Raw genomic sequence first — 27,639 nt, 5'->3', positions numbered from 1 at the left:
TACAGAGTGAACTGCCAACTTTTTCCTGACAAGTCATTCAGCCTACTGTGGAGCCAAATAAAGGCAGAATGACTAAATGTTTCAGGACTCCATAGAAGGGCAGGAAACCATGGGCTGGGAATTCCTTTTGCACTCTGAATTTTCCAACTGTCATCTTGGGGAGTGAACAAATTCCCGGGGCACTCCTAAATTCAAAGAAGAAAGTCTCCTTAAAATGACTGAGAAAGCCAGGCATGATAGTGCATGCCTGTAATCTCAGCAGCTGGGGATGATGAGACAGAAGGATTCCAAGTTCAAAGCCAGCCTCAGCAATTTAGTGAGGCCCTAAGTAACTTAGTGAGACTCTATCTCTAAATATAAATACAAAAAGGACCGAGGATGTGACTGAGTGGTAAAGAGCCCCTGGGTTCAATCCCAGGTACCAACAAGGAAAAAACAAAACAAAATAAAAACTGACCAACAAAGCTTTCTACTTTCTGATTAAGTCTGGAAAACATAAAGTCATGGACTTTAATATGGAGCAATTTATGCTTATTACATAATGTTTTACTTTGAAACTATTTTCAAGCTAAAAGTGGTAATGAGTCATATGAATTCAATAGAAAAAGAATTATAAACTGATGCACAGAAGTATTGGAACAGGACCATAATGAAATAGATTACAAATGCACTTAAACCCTTAAAGCTATGAATACCAGCTAAACCAAGTCTCTGGCCCTTGTATTGAAATGAGTGTTTAGTCTTTCATGTACAGCAGTATCTCCAACTTTAAATCACCTGAATGTCTTTTTAAAAAGTGAATTTTAATTCACTCTGCCTTGGGTGGGCTCTGATTTCTGCTTTTATAACAAACTTCCAGGTGATGGTGATGCTATTGGTTTGCAGACCATAATTTGAACAGCAGTGATTTAAAGCTAAATGTTTATGTGAATGAAAACAGTTCATTCTTGCAACCAGATTACTTTTCAAAACAGTAGGCATCTGAAACTTACTTATTAAGATCAACTTCTGTAAGTCTTCTATGAAAATCTAAAGCAGCCTCTGAGAAGTTTTTCACAGCAGAAAACATGGAGTCTTTTTTTTTTTAGTAGAAAAAAGAAATTAGTAAGCATTAATGATTCATATTTCAGTTTCACTTTTCTGCCCTCTCTATTCCAGACTGATGTGACTGAATAGGTGCAGAAACCATTTTCTTATTGAGCCTTCTTGTAAATTCATGAAAAGTATTAGAATATATCACCAAATGTATGAAATTTTTTAAATGACTAAAATGATTTTGAGAAAATTACCATTCAAAAATTTAGGATATAGATAATTCCTTGACTTATAATTTATCCAATCCTAGAATTCATGCATTTATATGGGTATTTAATACATATTTATTAGGACAATTACTCTACATAAAACACTGGATACATAGATATGAATAAATAATAATCCTTGTAATTATTACAGGATTAAAACAATATTATTTTTTTATTTTCAAACCACAGTACATTTAAGATCTTGCTCAAAAGGTAACCTGTGACAAACTGATATATCCAGACTCAATGATGAGGTTTGATTGGTTAAACTTTTCTCTAGTTCACAAATTAGGTTCTTGGGACATATTTTTTTATTGCTACAACCTATTTATTGTTTTTCATGTTTTCTAAGTAGGACTTGATTGGTTGGTTGATTGATACTGGGAATTGAACCCAGTGTTGCTTTGCCACTGAACTACATTCTCAGCCCTTTTAATTTTTAATTTTGAGACAGGTCTCACTTAGTTACTGAGGCTAGCCCCAAATATGTGATCCTCCTTTCTCAGCCTCCCAAGTCTCTGGGATTACAGGCATGCACCACTGCACCTGGCTTCTAAGCATACATCTCTTCATTTCTACATTATTGCTTTGATGCTTGCATTATTCTGTGATGTAACTAAGTGTAACATACAGTTTTCATTTTACACATAACAGCATTTATAGCTCAGACCACAGGATTTCTATTAGGTCACACTGCTAAGTGGTACCTTCAAAATAAACACAGTTAGTATAAAAAACAGGGTCTTTTCATTGTAGATTTTCTAAAATTTTACTTGTGTTTCAAACCATATTTAAATCAAATAACCTAATAATAGATGTGATAGGAGCTAAGTGAAGAGAATATCAAAAGTTTTTAATTTTAAATGTAATAAGAGAATTTGCTAGGCACAGTGGCACATGCCTGTAATTCCAGTGAGTCAGGAGTCTGAGGCAGGAAGATCTCAAGTTCAAGGCCAGTCTCAGCAACTTAGGCCCTGTCTCATAATAAAACATAAAAAGGACTGGAGATGTAATTCAGTGGTAAAAGCTCACTAGGCACGATCCCCCAAGTATTGCAAAAAATAAAATAAAATAAAAATGTACTGAAGTCAAGATAATAACTGAAGTATGTCCCTAGAATTTAGTGACACAGGTCAATGACAATTTTGGCAAAAGCCACTTTCAGTAGATAAGATAACAAAATGAATTAGTGGGACATGGAGAACTAGAGACAGGGAATGCAAATTATGTATTCATTCATTTTTTCTTTCATTGAACCTTCATTCTTCATTAAAAACATTTTCCAAGATAATGTATTTGCCTGACATGAAATGGAGAATTTCAGTAGTGAAAGAAGTAGGACAAGGACTGAGATTGTGGCTCAGTGGTAGAGCACTTGCCTCTCATGTGTGAGGCACTAGATTTAATTCTCAGCACTGCATATAAATGAATAAAGATCCATCAACAACTAAAAAAACAGCTTAAAAAAAAGAAGTAAAACACATCAAAAGAAGAAATACTGTTGAAAAAAGATAGGAAAATATTTCATCTGAAGGAAAGTCACCAATGAAGATGGAAATTAGTAAAATATGGCAGAGCAAGGCATTAACAGATCAGGCCAAGTCCCTAAGAAGGTAATCTGGTAGAGGAATGAACCCTGTTTAAAGGGAGCCCTTCTGTTGAGCTTGTGTAGTTTATTCCTCTTGACTGGATCCTGACTTACACAAATGGATAAGACATAATTCCACCAAAAGGAAATCTGGGCCTTTGTGAAGGCAATCTGGATGCTAAACAGCCATGGAAATATGAGGACCGTCTTCCTGTCAACTCTGCTCATTTTTCCTGTTCCATCTCTCTTCATTTCCTTCACCATACAGATACCCCAATCATTGCTGTAACCCCAATTCCCTGTATTTTCTTTGCTTTTTTTATTTTCATGTCAAAATACCTTGTTCTTTGTAACTTCATAAAGATTACTAACACTTAGATAATAAGACTCACAATAACACTTGACCACTCCATAACACTTTTCTGTGCTATAGTACTATGTACCACTCTAATGTCCTATGCATTTTGTCTTCTCCTTGCCCATGCAAGATTTTAATCTTTGAGGATTTGACTAAGTCTTATAATACAAATCTCCCAGGAATAACATAGCACTTTCTACAGAGTAAACAGTACATATTTGAGACAATTCTGGTATATATTAAGAATATGTCCCCCTGATAAATAAAATGATAATAAAACAGTAATAGTAGGCAATATTTATTAAGCACAGTGCTAGCCACCACTGATTCTATATGTTACTTAACAATCTCCACAATAATCTTTGACATGTATAGTCTTTCATTTTATTGTTTCACTTAATTAAAAAAAAAAAAAAAAAAAAAACCTGGGACATAGAGAAATTAAGTAACCTTACAAAGAACACACAGATTAAACAGTAGAGCCAGGATCTAATTCAGGCAGTCTTCCAGAACCAATACTATACACTACTATTCTACATTATATTTTCATCACTACTTTATAGGAGATTTATGAAGTTGAACCAAAACTGAGTGGCCAGTTTTAAAAGGAATAATGACTTGTAACTATGTAAAAAAAAAATCTTCATTTAGACAAACACTAGTGGGTATATGCAGTGATAAGAATGCTTAATACATACATGTAGTAAAACTACATATATGGTCTTCTCTACTTTTCTATATTTCTGCTTTTTCCTCATTTTGTTTTTATAAAAGTAAAAATGTTCTTAAAGGCAGTATAGTATAAGAAATATTTACAAATCCAATGCTTGTAGCACTAACTCAGCCATAATGTATTCATCCTAGACATATCAGATTAAATCAGATTCCTAAGTAGTTGTTTGTTTAGTTTTTGTTTAAAAGTCAGAATTAGTGAGGCAAAATAAGTAATTATGACTAATTCTAGAATGAAACAGTATGCATTGATCATAATAGATAATATTATAAAGCTCTACCTTAAAGATTATAAAATGTCTTACCAAATGATACTCCCTCATCTTTCAATTGCTGGTCATATTTCTTGGATAAATTGAAGATACTTGCTGCATAGTTTTCCAAAGCTGTTCCGTAGTCTTGAATATTGAAAGGAATGATTGTAGAGTCTGCAAGCTCATATACTAGTGCTCCTCGTAACTGAGCCACAGAAAGCTGTTTCTTAAATGTGGGGTCATAGAAATTCTCTACTAATTCAAATGTTTCATAAATTGTGTGATATACAGGGTAGCTGCTATATTTATCTGTTTTCTAAAAAAAAAAAGAGAAGGTGCAAGTGTAAAAAAATTGAATATTCAAATTAAAATATTTTATAGTCAGAGAAGTGACTAGAGAATAAATTCATATGACATCCTGAGTTTTATCACAATGAAGCAAAAAAGTTGAAATTTAATTAACTAAAACATTGCAACCAAAAAGTCACTGATTTAAAATTTTGCCTTTATTCATTTTATAATTCATGCAAACTTTATTTGAAATGCTGTTTCTTGAAAATTTTCTTTATTGTATTTCTAATAACTAAAATTAAAAATACATATTCAAACTGCACATTAGCAGTTTGAAATTATCTATCAATTGGAAATGTAGGTGCTTGGCAGTTAGGTATCTATTTAACTGAAGGATGATGTATTTAAGTTATCTTCTCTCCCTTCACAAGAAGTACATAACCAAATTTAACCTGTATTACACAATTAAGAGCTACTATAATAAATATAAATTATTATGTAGTGGGATCCTATAAAAATATTTTTCAGTTCTTAAGTCTGCCAATTCTAAGTTTAGTTTTTATCATCTGCTACCTTGTTATAGGGCTATCATTCTCATTATCATTCTTAGTTAGTGTCACTAGAAGGCAATTCCTGTCTTGGTTTCTCTCCTAATTATGTGCTTCTAATCTACAGTGGTCTTAGAAACTAGATAAATGCTCAAATTGATGACAGGGTAAAAAAGTGAACAGGCCTTGAAAAAGAATTAAAAGCTCATCTTTTATGTACAGTCGACCACTGAACAACTTTGGGGTTAGAGATGCTGATCCTGTCCCCACACATATTTCAAAATCCAAGGATAACATTTGGCTCTCCAAAAAGTGAACTACTAATAGCCTCTTGTTGACAGGAAGCCTTACTGATAACACCAACAATTAGTACATATTTTGTATGCTATATGTATTCCATATAGTGAAAAATATGTGAGAATCAGAAAAGATTACTTTTTTACTATGCTATGAAACTTACTGGAGAGACAACTGATAATGATGATTAGTGTCAACATGGCATTTTAAACATACTTGCAACACTTGAGCTCACCACAATACAACAGGATGCAGCTATGAATTTTTTATAGTAGTACAGTATGGGCTGTAATTAATTTTAAAACTGTATCTTTACGTGTTTACATTTCTCTCTACTGCAAGTAACACCAGGTATCTTTAAGTGTTTATCTGTATAGGTTTTGATAAATACTAACTTTTTTAGTAAATTTATTATATATATACATAAATATCATGGCAATAAATGATAAAACAGACTATTATGTAAAGATACTTTATGTATTCATGACATACCTAACCTTTGCACATTTTTTCAAATTGTATTGAATCTCCAGAAAAATATCTGCACATAAATGGATCCGTGCAGTTCAAACCCATGCTGTTCAAGGGTCTGTTATATTAAGTATTAGGAGTATTAGTACACAGAGTTTATGCATCTATTTTTGAATACTCTGGAATTTGTTTTAGCTTAATTTTTGTTCTCATTTGTATTTTGGATAGTCAACTTTACAATTGACATATATTATAAATATACAAGATGTTGGTGTGTTGCACTTTTCATTTAAATTGATCAAAAAGTGTGAAAAATCTGTTTACTGATATAATCTTCAATGTAATTAGTGGCTTAATTTATAACACAGACAAGGCAATATGGTATATTAACTATATCCAAGTATTTTCACATTATCCACATGCTTGGGTGATGACTAGACACTTCAGTACAGAAGAGGATCAAGTTAATAATTCAGAAAAACTTGCTATCCTTTATCCAGAAACCCTGGACTCATGATAGTCAGGAGTGGGAATATGAAGAGGGGCTACTGACAATAGATAATCCTAGTATACCTCTCAAACAAAATATGTCCTCCAACTACATTTTTCCTCAGGAAAAGACTATCAGAGCCTACAAGGCTAGGCTAGGAAAAAAAAAAAAAAAAAAAAAAAGACTAGGCTAGGAAATAAAATTTTTGCAACTAATCCTTCATCAAGAAAAGGTTATAAATTACTTAGTACTGATAACCATCTGACATTACTCTGTGAACTGCCATTTCAGTGAATAACCCTGGGAGTGAAATACTCACAAAATAACTCAAATTACTTCCTGGTTTATCTAAAGGAGCAGGCAATCTGTCTGCATCCCTGGAACTCTTCCCAAGTCACATGTCCATCTGGTGTCCAAGGCCAAACAACTCAGAAAACAGTTCCTCACCAAAGAAAGGTGGTTACAGTGCTGCTGTGGTTTAGCTCTGAAATGTTCCCCAAAGTACCATGAGTTAAAGGTTTAGTCCTCAGGTTTGCACTGCTACAAGATAGCAGAACCTTGAAGAAATAGGCCTGGTGAGAGGTCTTAGGCCTGTGGGGCCTGGTACCCTGGAAGGGATAGTGGCAATACAGCTTATTCCTATTTCCCTCTTTGCTTCCCAACTGCATATAGGTCAGCAGCTTTCCTGCACCATGTGTTCCCCACCACACGTGCTGCCTCAACCAGTCCCAAACGCAATGGGGCCACTGACTATGGACAGAAATTTCCCAAAGGCTGAGCCCACATAGCCTCTCTTTATGAATTGCTCACTGCACACATTTGTTACAGTAATGGAAAACTGACTAACATAAATGCTATGTATTCAAAATAATAAAATGGCTTACCCTATTCTTGGTGTAACGAGCTCTGCCTGAAGCAATTCCAAGCCTCTGAAAATAAGCTTCAAAATCACTTCCAGATCCCAACTTGTTGATTCTAGATGTAGAATATGGATAAGTAAATAAATAAGAACACACACATGCATGAATATATAGATAGATAACACAAAGTTAAATAGATGGGACTATGAATCTTGCTCCCAAAGTAGCATACATACATAATGTATGTACTACAAGGATTAGAACAAAGCTAATAGCCTTCAAGGCAATTTTTTCTACCATTCACTGGAAAGTTACTGTGATAAATTTATAAATCTACATTGAAGACAATCAGAGATAGGCAATGTCACCAGAACTTGCAGCCTAATTATGATGCTGTCTTCCATATTTTCAGCATTTAAGAAAAGTGGAAAGCAATGAAGCTATGGGCCCTACCTCAGAGAACTATAGTCTAATAAAGTGTACCACAAGAAAATCTATATTTAAGGTCATAAAAAATCTAAGTGTGCCTCATTTCATTCCAGAAACAAATCTATTTACAATACGTTTTTTTACATATAATTATAACCACTGTACATATACTTACGTAATGTAATGACATACAGTTTTTTTGTGAAATAATGGTGAGTCAATAAAGCAGAGTGTGATATTTGCATTAAGAACTGTGCCTAATAGAAGAAAAAGTAGGCCCAAATCTTCACTATTTCAGCTTAGGATCTGACTTCCTTAACAAGACTCCTGAAGTGCAAGAAATAAAATGAAGAATCAATATGTGGGATGGATTCGAACTAAAAAGCTTCTTCTCAGCAAAGGAAACAATAATGTGAAGAGAGAGCCTACAGATTGGGAGAAAATTTTTACCACTTGCACCTCAAATAGAAAATTAATCTCCAGGATATATAAAAAACTCAACAAACTTAACACCAAATAAACAAAAAACCCAGACAATATATGAGCTAAGAAACTGAACAGGCACTTCACAGAAGAAGAACTACCATTGATCAACAAAGATTTGTAAAAACATTCAACATCTCTAGCAATTAGAGAAATGCAAATCATAACTACTCTAAGATTTCATCTCACTCCTGTCAGAACGGCAATTATCAAGAATACAAGCAACAATTAGTGTTGGTGAGGATGTGGGAAGAAGGTGCACTCTTAAATTGCTGGTGGGCTTGCAAATTGGTGCAACCACTATGGAAAGCAGTATGGAGATTCCTCAGAAAACTTGAAATGGAACCACCATTTGACCCCACACATACACACACACACACACACACACACACACACTGGAATATTACTCAGTCTTAAAGAAGGAAATGATGGCATTTGCCAGTAAATTGATGGAGCTGGAGAAAATAATAATATAATATAACACTAAGTAAAATAAGCCAATGCCCAAAAACCAAAGACTGAATGTTTTCTCTGATATGTGGATGCTAATTCACACTAAGGTGGGGGCAGTTAGGGAATAATAGAGTTACACTGGTTTAGGCAGAGGGGAGTGAAGGGAGGGGAGGGGTTATGGAAATAGGAAGGAGTAGAATAACTCAGACATCATTACTCTGTATGCATACATGACTACACAAATGCTGTTATTCAACATCATGTACAACCAGAAGAATGAGAAGATATACTCCATTTATGTATGAGGTGTCAAAGTGCATTCTACTGTCATTATAACTAAATAGAACAAATTTTAAAATGCCAAACAAGAAAATAACTATGTACTTTCAAACTATTAAATTATTAGATGTGTTTTGAGATTGAAGACTTGGATGTTCTTAAAATATCTTTTGGCCAGGCACGGTGGCGCATGCCTGTAATCCCAGCAGTTTAGGAGGCTGAGGCAAGAGGATCATGAGTTCAAAGTGAGTCACAGCAATTTAGCGAGGCTTTTAGCAACTCAGTGAAACCCTGTCTCTAATAAAATATGAGAAAAAGGGCTAGGGATGTGGCTCAGTGGTTGAGCACCCCTAGGTTCAATCCCCAGGAACTATATATATATATTTATATTTATACATATGTGTGTGTGTATATATTTATACATACGTGTGTGTATATATTTATACATACGTGTGTGTGTGTATCTTTTGTATTCTACTCTTTGTGTTGAACAAACGTGAAACTTTTATGATAGAAACATATTTAAATTTTCACAAGACTGATTTGGAATATGAATGAGGCTATTAACTTCTCCCTTCATTTGCTAGTATTAGAAATAGCATTATAGAAATCAAATGAATATAAAATAAATTTAAAGAAGCTGCTGTTGCATGAATGAAAAGTGGAAAAATTAAAATCTAAATTGATTACAGGTCATCACATTTTGGTGGTTACTAACAATGCCTTTTAGTACATTTATAAGCAAATAGACCATTATTAGTTTTTCTTCCCTTCATCAATATTGTGGGAAGTTATAATTTTATTAGTATATCTTCTACCTATCTGAATGAAATTTTATATAGGAATACCAAATAGTGACTAATAAATAGAGCAAAAACAATTTGCCTAAAAATTTGCAAAAACTACATCCATTTGTGCTCTACTATAGGTTAAAAAACTTGATTGTGCTGGCTGATTAGCAGAACAAAACCTGGCAGAAGAATTCTTTATCAACTTCGCTATAATTATTGATGATACATCTAAGGATTACATGTTTGGGGTCACAAAGGGCAAAGGGGAATTCAAAATTTATTCTATGGTAGAAAGGATGCTTATAAGTGATTTACCTAGGAAAACCTTTATTTTCAAGTGAAGGATCTTTTTCCAACCAACTTTCATAAAGTGATTTATTCTCAAAACCATCATCTGGGCTAGAAATCTAGAAAGAAAATCAAATACTGGCAATTAGGAAGAGAAACAACTAAATTTATTCCATTATAAAACTATATATTTGCCAGGCATGGTGACACATGTCTGTAATCCCAGTGGCTTGGGAGGCTGAGGCAGAAGGATTGCACGTTCAAAGCTAAGCTCAGCAACTTAGCAGTATGCAACTCAGTGAGTCCCTGTCTCTAAATAAAATTTAAAAAGGGCTGGAAAAGTGACTCAATGGTTGAGTGCCCCTGGGGTTCAATCCCTAGTACAAAAGTCCTCAGCTAAGAAACAATCTGGGTGCCAGGTACAGAAATATTTCTGCAATTCCAGCTTCTGGAGAGGCTGAGGCAAGAAGACTCCTAAGCCCAGGAGTTTAAGACCAGCCTGGGCAAAATGGTGAGTCTGTGTCCTCTCTAGTTTTCAAAATCTTCAGATTTGGAGGTCTTGTACTTTTATCATTGCTGCTGCCAAACTTCATCTTATGAGACCTGACAGAGTAACCACCCAAAGAACATTTGTTGTATGAAAGGAGTTTCTGGGAAACACAATTTTTGAACCCAAGGTTTTTCTATTGCAGCTCAATGTTATTTTCACTGTAACAAAATGCCTTGTCAGATTAATATTGGACCCACTATACATTATAAGTATGTACATAATTAATAATAGGTACTATTATTAGAGCAAAGAGACTGAAAATACTATCTTCACATAGTAAATTTCATATTAAAAGTTTTGTTTTTATTTGTTATTTGTATAAGTTACCCAAATTCTGTCACCAGCTTAAAATTAAATGCCACTAAATTCAGGGAAAAAAAGTGTTAAGCATTTATCCATTCATCAGCAAACATAGTAAGACAGATCTTATATACCTCTTTTGTCAGTTTATACATCAACTGGTAAAGAAGGGGTGTACAGTCAACTCTGAGAGTATAATTGCCTGAAAAATAAGTAAAATTATTATTTCATGCTTCCAAATGAAATTCCAGTTGTGCTTAATTTTAACATTTTTTTTAATTTTCAAAAAAGATATAACAGTCTTTAAATCAAATACATCATTCCCATGGAATAAGATGGGGTGGAAATTTTTCTCCAGGAATGGAACAATCTGTCATACATATTTTGGGTTGAAAAGGAGCAGACGGCCTCAGGTGGCTGAGGCAATAGCTCACACTATGATAGCATCTCTCGGGGGCCTTAGGCAAAGGCAGTTTAAGACTACTGAATTCACTATGTATTCATTCATTTAATTCAAGAGTGTGTATCAAGATATCAGAGTATATATATATGCTCTGACTTTCATCTAGAAAAATTAAAATTCAACAAAAGCCTAGCAACATATATATATCAAATTCAAAAGGAAGTAGTTTGTTCATATTTCAATAAATATAGAAAATATTCCTTTATTTTTTAGTTTTCAATAAACTGTTTTAATATAGGAAATACATCTGTATGAAATATTATGTAAATATTAATAGAGGAATATTTCTATGTGAAATATTCTATAAAATAGTAAGCCAAATTTCTTTAATATTTCCATAGCAAAACATGGTTAATACTAGAGTTTTCAGTAGTAGCCCAAGATAGACAAAGAAATGAGGAGCAATAGCTTAGTTATGATTTCTAATAATTGATATGAATCATTATTTTCTCTATGGTAAAATTAGAAAATTAAGTTTTTACTGAGAAATCTCTTAGGAACAGAATATCTGAGATAGATAATAAGTTGGAATTTATAGACTTAAAGGATATATAGCGCATAATAACTATAAAGGAAAATTAAGTAAAATTTACTTTCTGAATGTTCTACTTCAAAATGGAATAAAATTTACCTTCTATAGATGAATCTGAGTTGATATAAGCAATACTTCTCTCCTGGAGTATTTTTGCATTCTCCTACAGTTGAAGCAAAGTTGTTAATTCACAGTATTTACTATTATGAAAAGAAAATATAAACAAAATAAGCAAGATAGTTTTGTGGAAGAGCAAGTTGCAAATATCTTTATGAACCAAATACTTACACCTGCCTGTGACCATAGATTCTGAGAAAATGTTGATAATTGGTTGTTTTAAAACATGAATGCAATTAAAACAAGAAAGAAGATTATTATGAATCAGTAGCTACGATATATAGTAAGAGCAGAGAGCCCCAAAGGAAAAAAACATTTTCAAAATGTGGTTCTTTGATTCCCTGAATCAATATATGCAGGGATGAGGCTCCCAGATTCTGGGGTCCCAGCCCAGATCTAACAAATCAGAAATGCTTGAAGCTAGGCCCAAAAATTTATATCATCAGGTATCACTAAGGATGGATCCTCACTCTCATTGAGATTCACGTAAAGTTACTATTTTAAAAGTGCAAACCAGAAAATTTCCATTGTGTTTATAAAAATATGAAGAAGTGAAAACCAAAAAAGGACACAGAAAAAAATAGGTCAAAAGAAGGAGACTCAGGTTAGAACAAAAATTAGACTGTCATACACATACATATACGCAGATCTCATAAAGCTGAAGTAGTCACACACAGATGGGAGCAGGCTAAGAGAGCCTTTACCTCCCTTTCTGTCTTGCTTCCTCATGAGAACAAGTTATAGTAAAAACATTTAAAGCTTGTGTATCTATGATGCAAATAACTGGCACCTCTTTGCTCTTACCTGCAAAGGAAAAATGATAGTTGTGTTTTCATTACAGAGAAATATAGTCAGAACTTCCATTTTAACAGATTTATAGTGTAAATAAAGAAGATTGCTGTATTTATAGAAATTAAGTATGCTGTTGAATAAAATAAAGAAGCTGGTGGAAAACTGGAACGAGTATTGTTTCTTAACTGCCATATATGAAAGTTAATGCAAAGCATATTTATCACATTATACATTAAATATCTTTTATCTTCACTTTGACCTTCTAAAATTAAAGGAACAGACACATGTATAAAATATATATATATATATATATATATATATATATATATATATCTCACAGGAAGTTCAAAAAATAAATTATCTTAATATTTGATTCATCTAAAGTAATGTTCTTTTTCCAACTTCCTTTCAGAATACTAATGTAAAAATTAAAATCTACAATATAAATATGACCAACAAAGGATATAAGACAAGTAACTATGAGCATGATTGTGTTCTTATATTTATTTGATTTGTATTATTCTTATAATTTTAAAATAATGTAAGAGGAAATGAGTCAAGAGGAAGGCATCTTTTAAACTAAACATAATAGCAAGACACATATGCATGCTTTATAAAACTATAAAATCTCGACTGACAAAAGACAAATACATGGTGGAAGGAAAGCAAGTACTTACAGAGTGCATCTAAATTGATAAAAATGAATGAGATTACCTTAAACATGCAAGAACTTAGAGATTACTCCATAGGGAGGCAGAGGGAAGAAATGAAAAAAAGGAACCTAAGACACTTGAAGAATTCAGAACCAGTAACAAATGAAAATGAACTATCTCTGAAGGAAAAAAATGTCCTGTGATTCTACACAGTATTAATTTACTACACTAATTCAATACAAAATTATCCTTTTATACATATATATATACACATATATATGTATATATGTTGTAAAAGGCAAAATGTAAGTATGGTTGTAATTTTATATGGCATTTGTAAATGTGAAATGATATCAGAGTATAATCATTTTAATAAAATAAACTTTCCCAGAAGACCTCCAATGACACTTTAAAAATTTGAAAATTAGTTCAAGGATATGTATCAGTTTTTAAATGATTGAATTCACATGTAAAAAAAATGCTTGCTAATGTTGAGTTTATTGATTTTATTTTCACAAAATAAATACAAATGGAAACTAAAATATTGACAATGAATAGAATTTGCAGACTAGGAGGCTATTCTGTTTTACCAAAATAGTAAGAAAGTAAAAACAAATTCTCTTTCTTGAATTCTATTGAATCATTTTCCAAATTAAAACCATATTAGGTAGTGGAATCTAGCTGTGCTCATCCTGAGATATATATTTGTTCTCTGTTGTTGAAAAAAATAACAAGAACCTTGGCCTTCATATTTACCTCAGCCCATTCTGTAGAACCCAGCAATCCAAATTCTTCTGCATCCCAACTGGCAAAAATGATAGTTCTCCTAGGTCTCCAGCCTGTAATCATTGTTAACATACAGAGTTAGGTACACCTGCCTAGGAATAAAAGAAATTGAAGGAAGTCACATTCTCTTAACACCTAGCATATTCTCTTATCACTTACCTCTACTTATCAGTTTTCCAAAACTCTGAGCAATTTCTTGCAAAACAGCAGTCCCAGTGGTTGGATCAATACCTCCAAAAACCCAAGAGTCACGGTGACCTCCCAGAATAACATACCTGTCTGGAAAAGAAAGTGTTCAAGAATAACTCTGAATACATTATAAATATTTGTAATGTATGTCTTTAAATTAAACTTCCTTCTGCTTGAGTTTTCCCCATAAAAAGTAATCAGCAAAAAGTTAACTTTTTATAGTTGTACACGTTTCCCCAAATTTAGTAGTTGCAAAAAAGGCAGAAAAATATCAATTGTTGACTGAAATTTATATTTTCTTACTCTTAGTCTTTGTAAAAACAAACGGCTTAAAAGAACTTGATGACTCACCAGGTTCTACAGATCCTCTGATAGTTCCAATTACATTGTAAATCCTTGTAATTTTGTTGGTATTATGAACATGCATTCTAACTTTCCTAGAATTTCAAAAGGAAAAATTACTTCATATAGAGTATTATATTTACAGTTTTCTTCTAACATTTTATTATGAAAAATCACAAAACTACAGAAAATTGTACAAGAGGACAATGAATTTTCATGTATATCTCACCTAAATTCAAGAATCATTAATATTGAATGCTTTGTAAGGAAGTTGCAGACATTGTGACAATTTACACCTAAGTATTTAAGCATGCAATTTGAAGTCAGTTTTTAAGAACTGGTAATGTCTATATTCTTCCTTCTCAGAGCTTTATTATGAACACTTGTTTACAATTCTAAGTAGTCTATTAAGTATCTTGAGCATTTATTCAAAAAGGTTTAAATACATCCTATTTTAATGAAGACAGCCCATTATTAATAAATGGAGGAAACATAAGCCAATTATTTGAACATTTGTCTTTATAATCTATGATGGTGGTCCCCAAAGATTATAACGGAGCTGAAAAATCCCTATCGTTTAGTAACATTATAGTTGCTGTAATGTCATAGCATTACATAGTAGTCATGTATTTGTGAAGATGCTGCTGTAAACCAACCTACTACATTGCCAGCCATATAAAAGTGTAGTATGTACAATTACGTATAGTATATAATACCATTTTCATCAGTAATTTATACTGTATACCTTCTATTTATTAAAAATAAATTTATTATAAAATAATATGCCATGTTACACTGGCAGAGCCTCATACATCTTATGTTTAATGCATCTTTTGATGGCATCAGAAGATGATGGCAGATGACTGATATATACCATCTAGGTTTCTGTAAGTACATTCTCTAATGTTCTAGCAATAATGAAATTGCTAATGATTCATTTTTCAGAGCATATCCCCATATTAAGTGATGTATGACTTTATTAATTATATTAACTCCTACTGTTCAATAACTTTCTTCAAGACTATGAAAGTAGTCTATAGGTACAGAGTTGAAGAACTACCTGAGTCCTGCCTGTGAGAACCATGATAAATTCTACTCTTGAATGACAACTTGTGAAGCTCCTGCTAAAATGCACAACTACATAATGAAACTTTTTCAGACTCTCACTGTTGATTTTAATTTGGGCCAGTCTTTTAAATAGTCATTCATGAATATAAACTAACCAAATTAGAAAACAAGGGAAAATACAATCAAGCTCAATCAGACAGGAAAAAAAAATGTTTCATAAATCAAGAATGACACAGGAAAATGTTGAGCCTCTTTTACACAAAAGAACAAAATAAGTCTTTACTTATTCTGGGAATGAAGGAACCCAGTTGTTTTTCCTTTGTGATTATTTTTAAATGGAAGAACAATGAAGCTGCTAAAACCTGTATGTTGTTAAGTGCAGATTCTGTCTCCCACCAAATTATAGTGTGTTTCAGAATGCACAATTAATCCACATGCAACATTCAACAAAAAAGTACCTTGGAGAGAAAACTATTGAATGGTTTTAACATTTAAGTCATTAAGTAAAATGTTTATTTTTGCTACTGAGAAATAAAAATTAATAACAGAGAGTTATGGTGTAGGTCAATGGTACAGCATGTGCTTAGTATGAGCAAGATCCTGGGTTCAATAACCACCACCAAAAATGATTGATGATGATGATGATGATGATGATGATGATGATGATGATAGAAATACAGAAACATTGCTTAGCTAAATGTTTCTGAAGTTCCTATTAAGGAAGGAAATTGAATTTCTAGTACTTTAACAGTTCTGAAATACAAAGAATTTTAAAAAACTAAAAAAACACACTATCACACCAGGTGTAGTGGATCATTCCTGTAATCCCAATGACTTCAAAACAAGCCTCAGCAATTTAGCAAGGCCCTAAGCAACTTACCCTGTCTCAAAAATCAAAAAAATTAAAACGGCTGGGGATGTGGCTCAGTGATTTAGTGCCCCTGGGTTGAATCCCTACCCCTGATAACAAACAAACAAACAAAAAGAGAGAAAACTTATCTTGCAGAGACATTCCACAAACTCTCTTCAAACTGACTCTCTAGCTAGCATTTTCTGCCTGCCTTGACCCATTGGGAAATTTTTATTCTTTCTGTAGACCTAACTCAGTAGATATATTCCTACAATCATTCCTCCTCTACAGTAATGCTTTCGTGTGTTAAAAACAATAAGTCTATTAATCTTTACAGTAGCTACATGATGTATTCATTTTAACTCATTTAACACACAGTATCCAACTAAGGATTGTTGGCTCCTTTCTCTGTTCTCCTATATTCTCTCCCTTAGCTTAAACTAATGTTTCACATACATATATAGCATTTTGAAAGTTATTGAAAAAATTGTTTCTAAAACTTTAAGTGAAAAGGAAAGTTTAAAAAATTATTACTTGAAATGTTAAGTCTAAAATTCAAATATAGTAATTTGATGAGACTCTGAAACTAATATTGGAATATCACTCCAAGAATTCAATGGTGGGGCTAGGGATGTGGCTCAGTCTTAGAGTACTTGTCTAGCATGTGTGAAGCCCTGGGTTCAATCCCTAGCTCTGCAGGGAGAAAAAAAAGAATTCAATGGTTCATTCTGTAAGTACTTTTTAAGTGATATAAAATGAGAAAATTTTCACTAGTCACAATGAGGAAAAGAGATAAGCAAAAAATGCCTGATGGTACACTTATCTTCACATGTTTCCACTGAAATATAAAACTTTTCCAAGTTATTAAAGTAATACAAAATTACCTGAAAGACTCATTCCCAGTAAAGCCAGGTCCAATATTGTAACCCACTTTGAGAGCTCCCTTCCAGTTCTCATCTGGTGGAGCAGTTCCTCCCAAGTGGCTATCAAGAGAGAATGAGATGACAGAAAAAGGCTGAGTATCACAGTTTCCAAGAAAAAATCGAATTCATGGTGAGATAATATTTCACTCTATAGCTAGGAACTCTTTATTGACCAGGTTGACAAAATCCCTTTCATTTTCTATCTGGGGAGCTTTTATTCTAGTGAGAGAGCTGTAACTTGTACGAATAAGTAAAATACATAATAATATTTTAGTGCTAAGAGCTGAGGAGGAAAAGCATAGAATATTGAAGGCACATGGGAAGTAAGAATCTCCTCACCCCTTATCTTATTTATGTGGGGAAACAGTAAGTCCAAGAAATTCAACATTAGAAAATTCATAAGTGTGCTAGGAAGAAATTAATTTGTAAAGAAGCTGTCAGCTATAGAGTGGGCACCATAAAGAGATCTTAAAGATGTTCTGGTAGAAACATTGAAACAATGGAAGTTGGGAGATATGTAAAGAAACTTCAGTATTCAGAATACAGTAGCCATAAACATGAATTGGCATTTACCATATTCTGAACACTGTGCTAACTAGTATAAATGAATGACAACCCCATCAGGGAGAAACATTACAGTCCTTGTTTTATAAATAAGAAAACTGAATCAGAGAATAAACAATTGGTGAAAGATCATGCATCTAGTAAGTGGTGAGCATGATCATATTTTTGAACTATAGGTCAGGTGTAAATAAATATTTATTGCAAATATAAAGAAACCCAAATACTTGAAAACAAATCTCAAACAAGTATTTATTTTTTACCTTTAAACACAGTTTTGCATTTAAGAATTTCATTTCTAGCAACCAGAGCAATGTTTTATTATTTTCTAGTCACTAAACTGACTGCTCCTGCTGCAGAATAGAAAGTTTCATCATTCCTACTTAAGGAGTTATTTTGATACAAGACTTTACTTTTAACATAATTGAGTTGGCAAAATATCTTCCTCTCATATACAACTAAAAAAACTATACCGTAATAATATTTCTGCATCATTATATCCAATAGGATGTACAGGTATTTTGGGGATTCCCACTCCGTCTTCAACATTTAATCTGAAGGTATACTCTGCAAAATCAAGTATGTAAATGAAAACAATTGAAGAATCTGAGCAAGAAATATGGAAAATCTTGTGTTATGATATGTCTTTGCTATACATTTTGTTTTTTCAGTACCAACTGGGGATTCATCCCAGGGCTTGACCCCTGCTAGGTCAGTGCTTTACCACTGAGGTATATCCCCAACATTTTTCTCATTTTATTTTGAGACAAGGTCTTGCTAAGTTTCCCAGGTTAGCCTCAAACTTTCAAACCTCCTGAGTAGCTGGGACTATAGCATGTACCACTATGACCAGCCAAATTTACTAGACATTTGCAATTAAGTAAAAATTAAAAGTCCACCCAAAATAAAAACAATTGTTTTCCTGTGGCCTATCAGGTCCAAAAGTAAGAATTAAGTTGTTAAGATCTTAAGGAAAAACTAACTACAGAGATTATAGATTCTCAATTTTACCTTTCACCTAATTCTCCTTAATTTTACAAGATTTTTTTTTATTTCCTCAATGATATTTTGAATCTTTCTTTGAGAAGTTTCAGTTAACCAGATGCCTAGAAAATGTCTCAGATTCTAAAACTAGAAATAATTGGGGAAAAATAGTATTTATATAAGGTCTTGGGAATTCATGATCAATATTTGATTCAAACAGTAATTCAAAATTCTCTTCAAAGGCAGATGGAAAAGTATTGCCAGCCTTAAAATCTCATAAGAATGTTTGACTTTCAGCCAAGAAAGAAGAAATATCTGAAATAATGTAAAAATGACAAAATAGATGAAATAATAGTTTTGCCAAACAACTATTTCTTATTATTTAGGTACCTTTATAATTGACTGTTGAAACAAAAAGTTTAACAAAACATTTAGAAAGTCTATAAATATATGAATTGAATAGCAGTATGTATTAACTTGACCAAATTAACATTTATATAATACTCCACTCCATTTTTTTTCAAGTGCATATAAAATATGTATTGGATGGACCATATTCTGGATCATAAAACATATCTCAGTACCCATAAAATCATACAAATTATGTTCTCTGACCACAGTGGAATTAGAAACCAACATTAGAAAGACACTTGGAAAACACCTGAATATTTGAAAATTAAATAACACAATTATAAATAATCTATAGGTCAAAGTAGAAATGCAAAGAGACATGATAAAGTATTTGGAACTGAATAAAAATAAAAATAATATAACAAAAATTGTAGAGGGCAGATAAAGCAGTGCTTTGTAGAATAATGGCACTAAAAGACTTATCTTTAGAAAAGGAATATTTTCAAACAAATGAAATCAGATTCCACCTTAAGAGCTAGAAAAAGAAGAAAAATGAAAGTTAAAACAACAGGATAAAAGAAAAAAGTCAGAATAGATCTAAAAACATAGGAATCAAACACAAAATAATGGAAATTGAAAATGAGACACAAAGCTGATTCTTTGAGAAGATCCAGAAAACTGAAAAATCTAACAAGAAAGATAATGAACAAAAGAGGCAAACATAAATTGCTAATGAAAAAATAAAGGAAAGAATATCATTATGAACTTGATAGACAAAATAATGAGTATTATGAGCAATTTTACACCCATATGTTTGATAATTCTGATGAACAAAATCCTTGAAATAAATTACCATGTCATTCAAGACTAAATAGATAACCTGAACAGTATATGTCTATTACAAAAATTCAACTAGTAGTTAAAATAGAAAAAATTTCTACATATGAAACTTCAGGCCCAAATGGATTACTTGGGAATTCTATCCTAACCTCTGTAGACAAAATTTAACCAGTTCTATATAAATCCATACAGAAAAATGAGAAAAATGTAATAGTTCCCCTATTCCAAAATGACAATATTACAAAAAAATTTACAGACCACTTTAGATTATGATCATAAACAAAATATTCTCAAGAAAAATTTAGCACACATGAAATAATATATAAAATCAAAATACATTGTGACCAAGTAGTTTATACCAGGATGGTACGGTTGGATTAACATTAAAAAAAAATAGTATACTTCAACAAAGGCAATACAACATAAGATTATCTCAATATACAAAGAAAAAGTATTTAACAAAATCCAATATAGGTTACTGACAAAAATGCTAAGTACAATAGAATAGAAGTGACCTCCTTCAGTTCAACAAAAATGTTCATAAAAAACCTAGAGCTATGATCATGTTAAACAGAGAGTTGGCCATGTTGGTGTATACCTGTAATTCCAGTCACTTGGGAAGCTGAGGAATAAGAATAGAAGTTCAAGGCCAGACTGGGCAATTTAGCAAAACCCTGCCTCAAATTAAAATTTTACAAAAGGGTTCAGCAAGCAGCTCAGTGGTAGAGTCACTGCCTAGCATGAGAGGTCCTCAGTTCAATTCCAGAAAATTCTGTTACCAGAGAAAGACTGAATGATTTCCCTGTTGGAACAAAAACAAAACAAGGAGGTCTACTCTAACTCTGTTCCACCTGGACTGAAGGTGCTTGCTGGTCAGTATAATAAGGCAAGAAAAATAAATGAAACACATACAGATTAGAAACAAAGAAAACTCTTTTTATTTGCAAAATTAATCATCTATGTAAAATGCTAATGGAATTTACAAAAATCTTAGAAATAACTGGTGAACTTAAGTTTAATGCATTTTAAAATGCATTAATGAGTTAATGCATTTTTTCAAGAAATACAATTTCATTACTATTTACTAGTTAGTAATGAGCAATAAGACTTGAGATTTAAAATGTAATTCATGATAGTACAAAACAATGAAATGCTTATGAACAAATCTACAAGATGTTCATGGTCCATACTACAATGGTTAATTTGAATTGTTAACTTGATTGGATTAAGAGATGCCAATGATTAAGAGGCTTCTGGGTGTGTCAATGAGGTGTGTCTAGGAATGATTGGAATATGGAATAGTGAACTGAAGTGGAGACCCTCCCTAAGTATGGGCAGCACCACCCAACAGATGGTGGATTGAATGGAATACAAGTTGGAAGAACAAAGAAGCAGATGTAGGTGCAAGCTTGACTCTTCTTGAATGGGTTCTTGATTGCTGCTTTGATCGTCTGAGGATATCAGACTCTTGCTTCTTCACTTTTCCAAAGTGGAATCTGCCAGTGATTCTTTAGGGAGTTTTCAGAAGCCTTTGTCTCAGACTATGGTAGCTGTTGATACTCTTGATCCTTTTATTTCTGGGGCCTCTAATTCTTGGATTGCGCAGTTACTGGTTCTTCCAACTCTCTAGCCTGCAGATGGCCATTGTAGACTATCCAGCTTCTAGTCATGTAAGCCAATCTAATAAATCCCCTTTTATAATCATACTCTCTATTGATTCTGTTCCTCTAGAGACCCTGACTAATATACATACAGTGAAACTATGAACCATTGCTGAGAGAAATTAAATAGTAAAGAGTTGTACCTTTTTCATGTACCAAAAGATTTAAAAGTTCTATACATTTTCCTCAATCTCAAACTTGCAGAAAAAAAAAAAAATCTTGCAAAATCTCTAATTTCTGGGAAATTAGAAACACAGCTCTAAAATTCACCCAGAAAGGACAAAGAATTGACAATACTTTAAAAAATAAGAGTTGTAACTTAGAGGACTTACATGCCTATTAAAATCCAGAACTAAAAGACATTGTCATATAACTGTTGGCAAGGATGTAGGAACTGTGTCATTTATTAGAATACAAAGTGGACCAACCCCTTTGGAAATTCAATTTGAAAATCTCTTAATAAGTTAAATATCCATTTACCATCTTATTCAATCATTCTACTTCCAAGTATTTACCCAAGAGAAATAAAAGTATACATACTTACAAATACTTATAAAATTGTTCATAGCACTTTTATGTGCCAAAGTTTCTAAATTAAAATAATTCATATGTCCATCAACAAGTAAATGAATAAACAAACTATGGTATAGGCAGTCAAGACAATAATAGTCAGAAACTATTGACAGAAATGCCAGCATGGACGGATCTCAAACTAATTATGCTGAGAAAAAACAGATCCATTGTTGCATAGGCATTGGTATTGAAAAGGATAGGAAGGGACTACACAGAGATGGCAGTTTTTGGGGTAATAGATTTGTGAAGATACCTTTTCAAAATTTACATTTAAAATGACAGTGATGGGCTGGGGATATAGCTCAGTTGGTAGAGTGCTTGCCTTGCAAGCACAAGGCCCTGGGTTCAATCCCCAGCACCCAAAGAAAAATAAATAAATAAATAAAATGACAGTGATAAAAAAACCCTTATTTTTATTTCTTGAAATTATAAGTGTGATCTAAAGTAGTATACAATCCTTAGAAAACTTAGGAAAGTCTAAATCCTAGTTAGTTAAGAGGAATATTACTTTTCGTCTAAGAAGCAACATTTCTGAAAATCTTCACTAGTATAGGTAGAAGAAGAAAACCAACTGAACGTCCCCTTCCCATACCTACACTTTATGAGAATTTAAACCTGAAAATAACACAAAGGCCATGTCGACTGGCACATTCCTGTAATTGCAGTAAGTCAGGAGGCTGAGGCAGTAGGGGTGCAAGTTTGAGGTCAGTATCAGTAACTTAGACCCTAACTAACTTATTCAGAATCTGTTTCAAAATAAAAAATAAAAACGTTTGGGGATGTAGCTCAGCAATTGAGTGTCCTGGGGTTCAATTCCTAGCACCAAATACATATATATACACACAAACATACATACTACAAGGGAAATTATTTTGATTTCTTAGTAGTAATAATTCAAATGATATAAATGCACACATTTTTAGTTTTAATATTATTCTACAAATGCAGACTTTTCTCCCATCTAAAACATGGAGGAATATTTTTGTAAAAATGGTAGACTGATAGGCTCATAGGCTCATCCATTACCTTTAGCTGGATAGCCTGGAGTAAGCGGGTCACCAGCACCATTCAAATTTAATACATTTCCTCTCTGGGCTATAGTTCCAGGAAGGTTCCATCCTTTGGGATATGGCTGTACCCCAGGAGCAAAGTAGTCGGCTGGATCTGAGTACAAGATGATTCCTATGGCTCCTGCTAACATGGCATTTTTAACCTGCAGGAGCAAGGTACAGAAGTGGCATATGACTATTTATATTAATAATGTAAGGAAAGGGGATGCAAGATAGCAGAGTAGAGGGAGGCTGCATTCCTTGTTGCTCCGTAACTTGGGTTTCAAGCAGAGTATATCTGTTTCTCTATGAGGAAGTCTTTGCTGCTCATCAATCCCCAGATGTTTATCCCATTTGTCCACTGCGACCACCTGCAGTCTACAGCATATTGACTACCTTTTGAGTGCAGATTGCACACTGACTGGTGCCTATCATCCTCCATTTGCCCGTTTGCCTGCCTCTTGCCTGCCCACCACCTGCCTCTCACCTACTCATCATCCACCGTCTGAAGTCCACCTACTGATTGTCCACCAGTATCCTGCAGACTGACTGCAGACCACCAGCAGATCACTAGCTGCCTGCTGTTGCCTGGAGGTCCACTGTCACAGTACCTGCATGTTTGATTACACATGGCTGCCACCATTTTGAGACAACAACCAGAACCTGCAAGACCCCCAGGCAGACTGACTGAGCCCATTCTCCAAGACCCCTCAGTCTGACTGACCACACTCTGTCTCCAGGAACTCTCAACCAGACTGACCACACCCCACCTCCAGGTCCCCTGGCTGACCACGCCCATGCCCCAAGCAGCAGCTCCCCATTTGACAACACATTTGGAAGTCAATGTGGACATCTTGGATTATCCTGTAAGCAGAAGCTCCCATCTTTAGGTGGGGCAAATCCCATCCTGAGATGGCTCCTGGAGTCTAGAAGGTCATTGTCAGGTACTTCACATGCATCAGGCTACTGAAGACTGGGAGATTTGAATACTATATGACTGTGATAGTGTAGTTTTTCTTTTTTTGTTTTTCTCCTTTTTGAAAAGTTTTAAGTTTTTACTTCTTTACTTTTCTTGTTCTATTTTCCTTTATTTACCTGTTTCCTCAGAGTCTCTTTCTTTTCTCATGCTAACAACCAACTTCTTTTGATTACACTTTTACTCTTTCTATGATCTAGAACTTCTATGTACTCTTTTCTTATCCGATTACCAGTTACATCCTACATCCCTCTGCATCCTTCTTGTACATTATACTGTAGATAATAATTGAACTCACCCTCTCTATTATGATAATATTGTTAAAGTCTTCATAGGGGCTATTTGGTTTAGGGTTGCATATTTTCTATACTGGATGCTACTAATATTTATCTTCCCCTTAAAGAAGGGGTCTTGGAAACCTATGGGATCACTATAAGTCTATAGGGGGAAAACCGCAATACCCCAGATCTGCACTGCTTGCTACAGAGGAAGATACATGAACAACATGAAAAAACAAGAGAAGAAAATATTCCAAAAAAAACCTAGAGTCTATATTAATAGAACCCAGGGACAGCATGGTAGAAGAAAGGTCAGAAAAAGAGTTCAGAATACACATAATTAAAATGATTTGTGAAGCAAAGGATGAGATAAGAGAACAAATGCAGGCAATGAATGATCTCTCCAATAAGCAGTTGAAAGAGCAACTGCAGGAAGCAAAAGATCATTTCAACAAAGAGATAGAGGCTCTCTAAAAAACCAAATGGAAATCCTTGAAATGAAGGAAACAATAAACCAATTAAAAAACTCGGTGGAAAGCATCACCAATATACTAGATCACATGGAAGACAGAACCTCAGACAATGAAGACAAAATATTTAATCTTGAAAATAAAGTTGCCCAAACAGAGAAGATGGTAAGAAATTATGAATGAAACCTCCAAGAACTATGGGACATCATGAAAAGAGCAAATTTAAGAATTATCAGGGTTGAGGAAGGCACAGAGATACAAACCAAAGGAATGAATAACTTATTCAATGAAATAATATCAGAAAATTTCCCAAACCTGAAGAATGAAATGGAAAATCAAATACAAGAGGCTTACAGAACACCAAATATACAAAATCACAACATATCCACACCAAGGCACATTACAATAAAAATGCCTAACATACAAAATAAAGATAGGATTTTGAAGACTGAGAGAGAAAAGCATCAGATTACATACAGGGGAAAACCAATAAGGATATCAACAGATGTCTCAGACCAGACTCTAAAATAAAAGAAGGGCCTGGAACAACATATTTCAATTTCTGAAAAACATGGTTGCCAACCAAGAATCCAATACCAGAAAAGTTAGCCTTCAGATTTGAAGCCAAAATAAAATCCATGATAAACAAAAGTTAAAAGAATTTACAAAAAGAAAGACTGTGCTACAGAACATTTTCAGCAAAATATTCCATGAAAAGGAAATGCAAAATAACAATGTAGATCAGCAAAGGGAGGAACTACCTTAAAGGAAAATCCATTCAAAGGAGAAACCAAGCCACATCGAAAACCCAAAAATAAGCCCAAATGACTGGGAATACAAATCATACCTCAATAATAACCCTGAATGTTAATGGCCTAAACTCATCAATCAAAAGACATAGTGGCAGATTGGAGTAAAAAGAAAGACCCAACAGTATGCTGCCTTCAAGAGACTCATCTCATAGAAAAATACATCCACAGACTAAAGGTGAAAGGATGGGAAAAAAATCTACCACGCACATGGACTCAATAAAAAAGACATAACAATTGTAAATATTTATACCCCAAACAACAGTGCATGCATGTACATCAAACAAATCCTTCTCAAATCCAGGAATGGAATAGACCACAACACAATAATTCTGGGTGAGTTTAGCACACTGCTGTCACCTCTGAATAGATCTTCCAAACAAAAACTAAACAAAGAAACCTCATAGAAGTCAATAACACAATCAATAACTTAGACTTAATAGACATATATAGAATATTTCATTCATCAATGAGCGAACAATCTTTCTTCTCAGCAGCACATAAATTTTCACTAAACTAGACCATATGTTATGCCACAAAGCAGCCCTTAGTAAATGCAAAAAAATAGATCAGATCAGAATAGAATAAAATTAGAAATCAATGAGAAAATAAAAAACAAATTACTCCAACACCTGGAAATTAAATACTATGCTATTGAATGAAGCATGGATAACAGAAAACATCAGGGAGGAGATAAAAAAAAATTCTTAGAGGAAATGAGATTGACAATATAACATATCAAAATCTCAGGGACACTATGAAAGCAATACTAAGAAGAAAATTTACTATATGGAGCACATTCAAGAAAAGAAGAAAAAGTCAACAATTAAATGACCTAACATTACATCTCAAAGTCCTAGGAAAAGGAAAACAGAACAACACCAAAAGTAGTAGATGACAGGAAATAATTAGAATTAGAGCTGAAATCATTGAAACTGACACAAAGAAACAATTCAAATAATTGACAAAACAAAGAGTTGGTTCTTTGAAAAAGTAAACAAAATAGACAAACCCTTAGTCACACTAACAAAGAGGAGAGAGAAAACACAAATTACTAAAATTTGTGATGAAAAAGGAAATATCACAACAGATACCATTGAAATACGTAACATGAGAAGCTACTATGAAAATCTATACTCCGAAAAAATAGAAAATATCAAAGACATCGACAAATTTCTAGAGACATATAATCCTCCCAAACTCAAACAGGAGGACATACACAATTTAAACAGAACAATTTCAAGCAAAATACAAGAAGCCATCAAAAGTCTACGAACCAAGAAAAGTTCAGAACCAGGTGGATTCTCAGTCGAGTTCCACAGACCTTCAAGGAAGAATTATACCAATACTCCTCAAAGTATTCCATGAAATAGAAAAGGAGGGAACCCTTCCAAACTCATTCTATGAAGTTAGCATCACTCTGATACCAAAACCAGACAGACATATCAAGTAAAGAAAATTTTAGACCAATATCTCTGATGAATATAGATGCAAAAATCTTTGGCAAAATTCTGGCAAATCACACACAAAACATATTAAGAAGATAGTGCACCACAATCAAGTGGGTTTCATCCCAGTGATGCAAGGTTGGTTCAATATTCGGAAA

The 27,639-nt window shown here is 33.4% G+C and overlaps 1 protein-coding gene and 1 long non-coding RNA gene across 3 annotated transcripts in view; one reads left to right on the top strand and one right to left on the bottom strand.

The window, feature by feature from the left end:
• The window catches only part of NAALAD2 (N-acetylated alpha-linked acidic dipeptidase 2), a gene marked incomplete at its 3' end in the record, with an annotated part of 43,614 nt that overhangs the window by 2,801 nt on the left and 13,174 nt on the right, over nt 1–27,639 (bottom strand). Inside the window, exons 6-17 of one of the 2 annotated variants that reach the window (XM_079105572.1) lie at nt 23,478–23,664; nt 18,516–18,609; nt 17,443–17,541; nt 14,650–14,735; nt 14,269–14,388; nt 14,080–14,162; nt 11,861–11,924; nt 10,901–10,968; nt 9,944–10,035; nt 7,218–7,308; nt 4,288–4,552; nt 993–1,074 (exon numbers count right to left, since the gene is read on the bottom strand). In XM_079105572.1, coding sequence (XP_078961698.1) covers nt 993–1,074; nt 4,288–4,552; nt 7,218–7,308; nt 9,944–10,035; nt 10,901–10,968; nt 11,861–11,924; nt 14,080–14,162; nt 14,269–14,388; nt 14,650–14,735; nt 17,443–17,541; nt 18,516–18,609; nt 23,478–23,664 — 1,331 coding nt within the window. The remainder of the gene's footprint in view (nt 1–992; nt 1,075–4,287; nt 4,553–7,217; nt 7,309–9,943; nt 10,036–10,900; nt 10,969–11,860; nt 11,925–14,079; nt 14,163–14,268; nt 14,389–14,649; nt 14,736–17,442; nt 17,542–18,515; nt 18,610–23,477; nt 23,665–27,639) is intronic. The other variant, XR_013757935.1, reaches the window with a different exon arrangement.
• On the top strand, nt 20,029–23,460 carry LOC306640913. The gene is made up of 3 exons (XR_013757958.1): nt 20,029–20,583; nt 20,721–22,732; nt 22,845–23,460. It is a non-coding gene; the product is annotated as an uncharacterized lncRNA (long non-coding RNA).

The sequence above is a fragment of the Sciurus vulgaris genome (genome assembly GCF_902686455.1).
Source record: "Sciurus vulgaris genome assembly, chromosome: 11".
NCBI lineage: Eukaryota > Metazoa > Chordata > Mammalia > Rodentia > Sciuridae > Sciurus > Sciurus vulgaris.
Note: the sequence above shows the minus strand (reverse complement) of the source record. Positions and strands in the feature narration are given on the sequence as shown.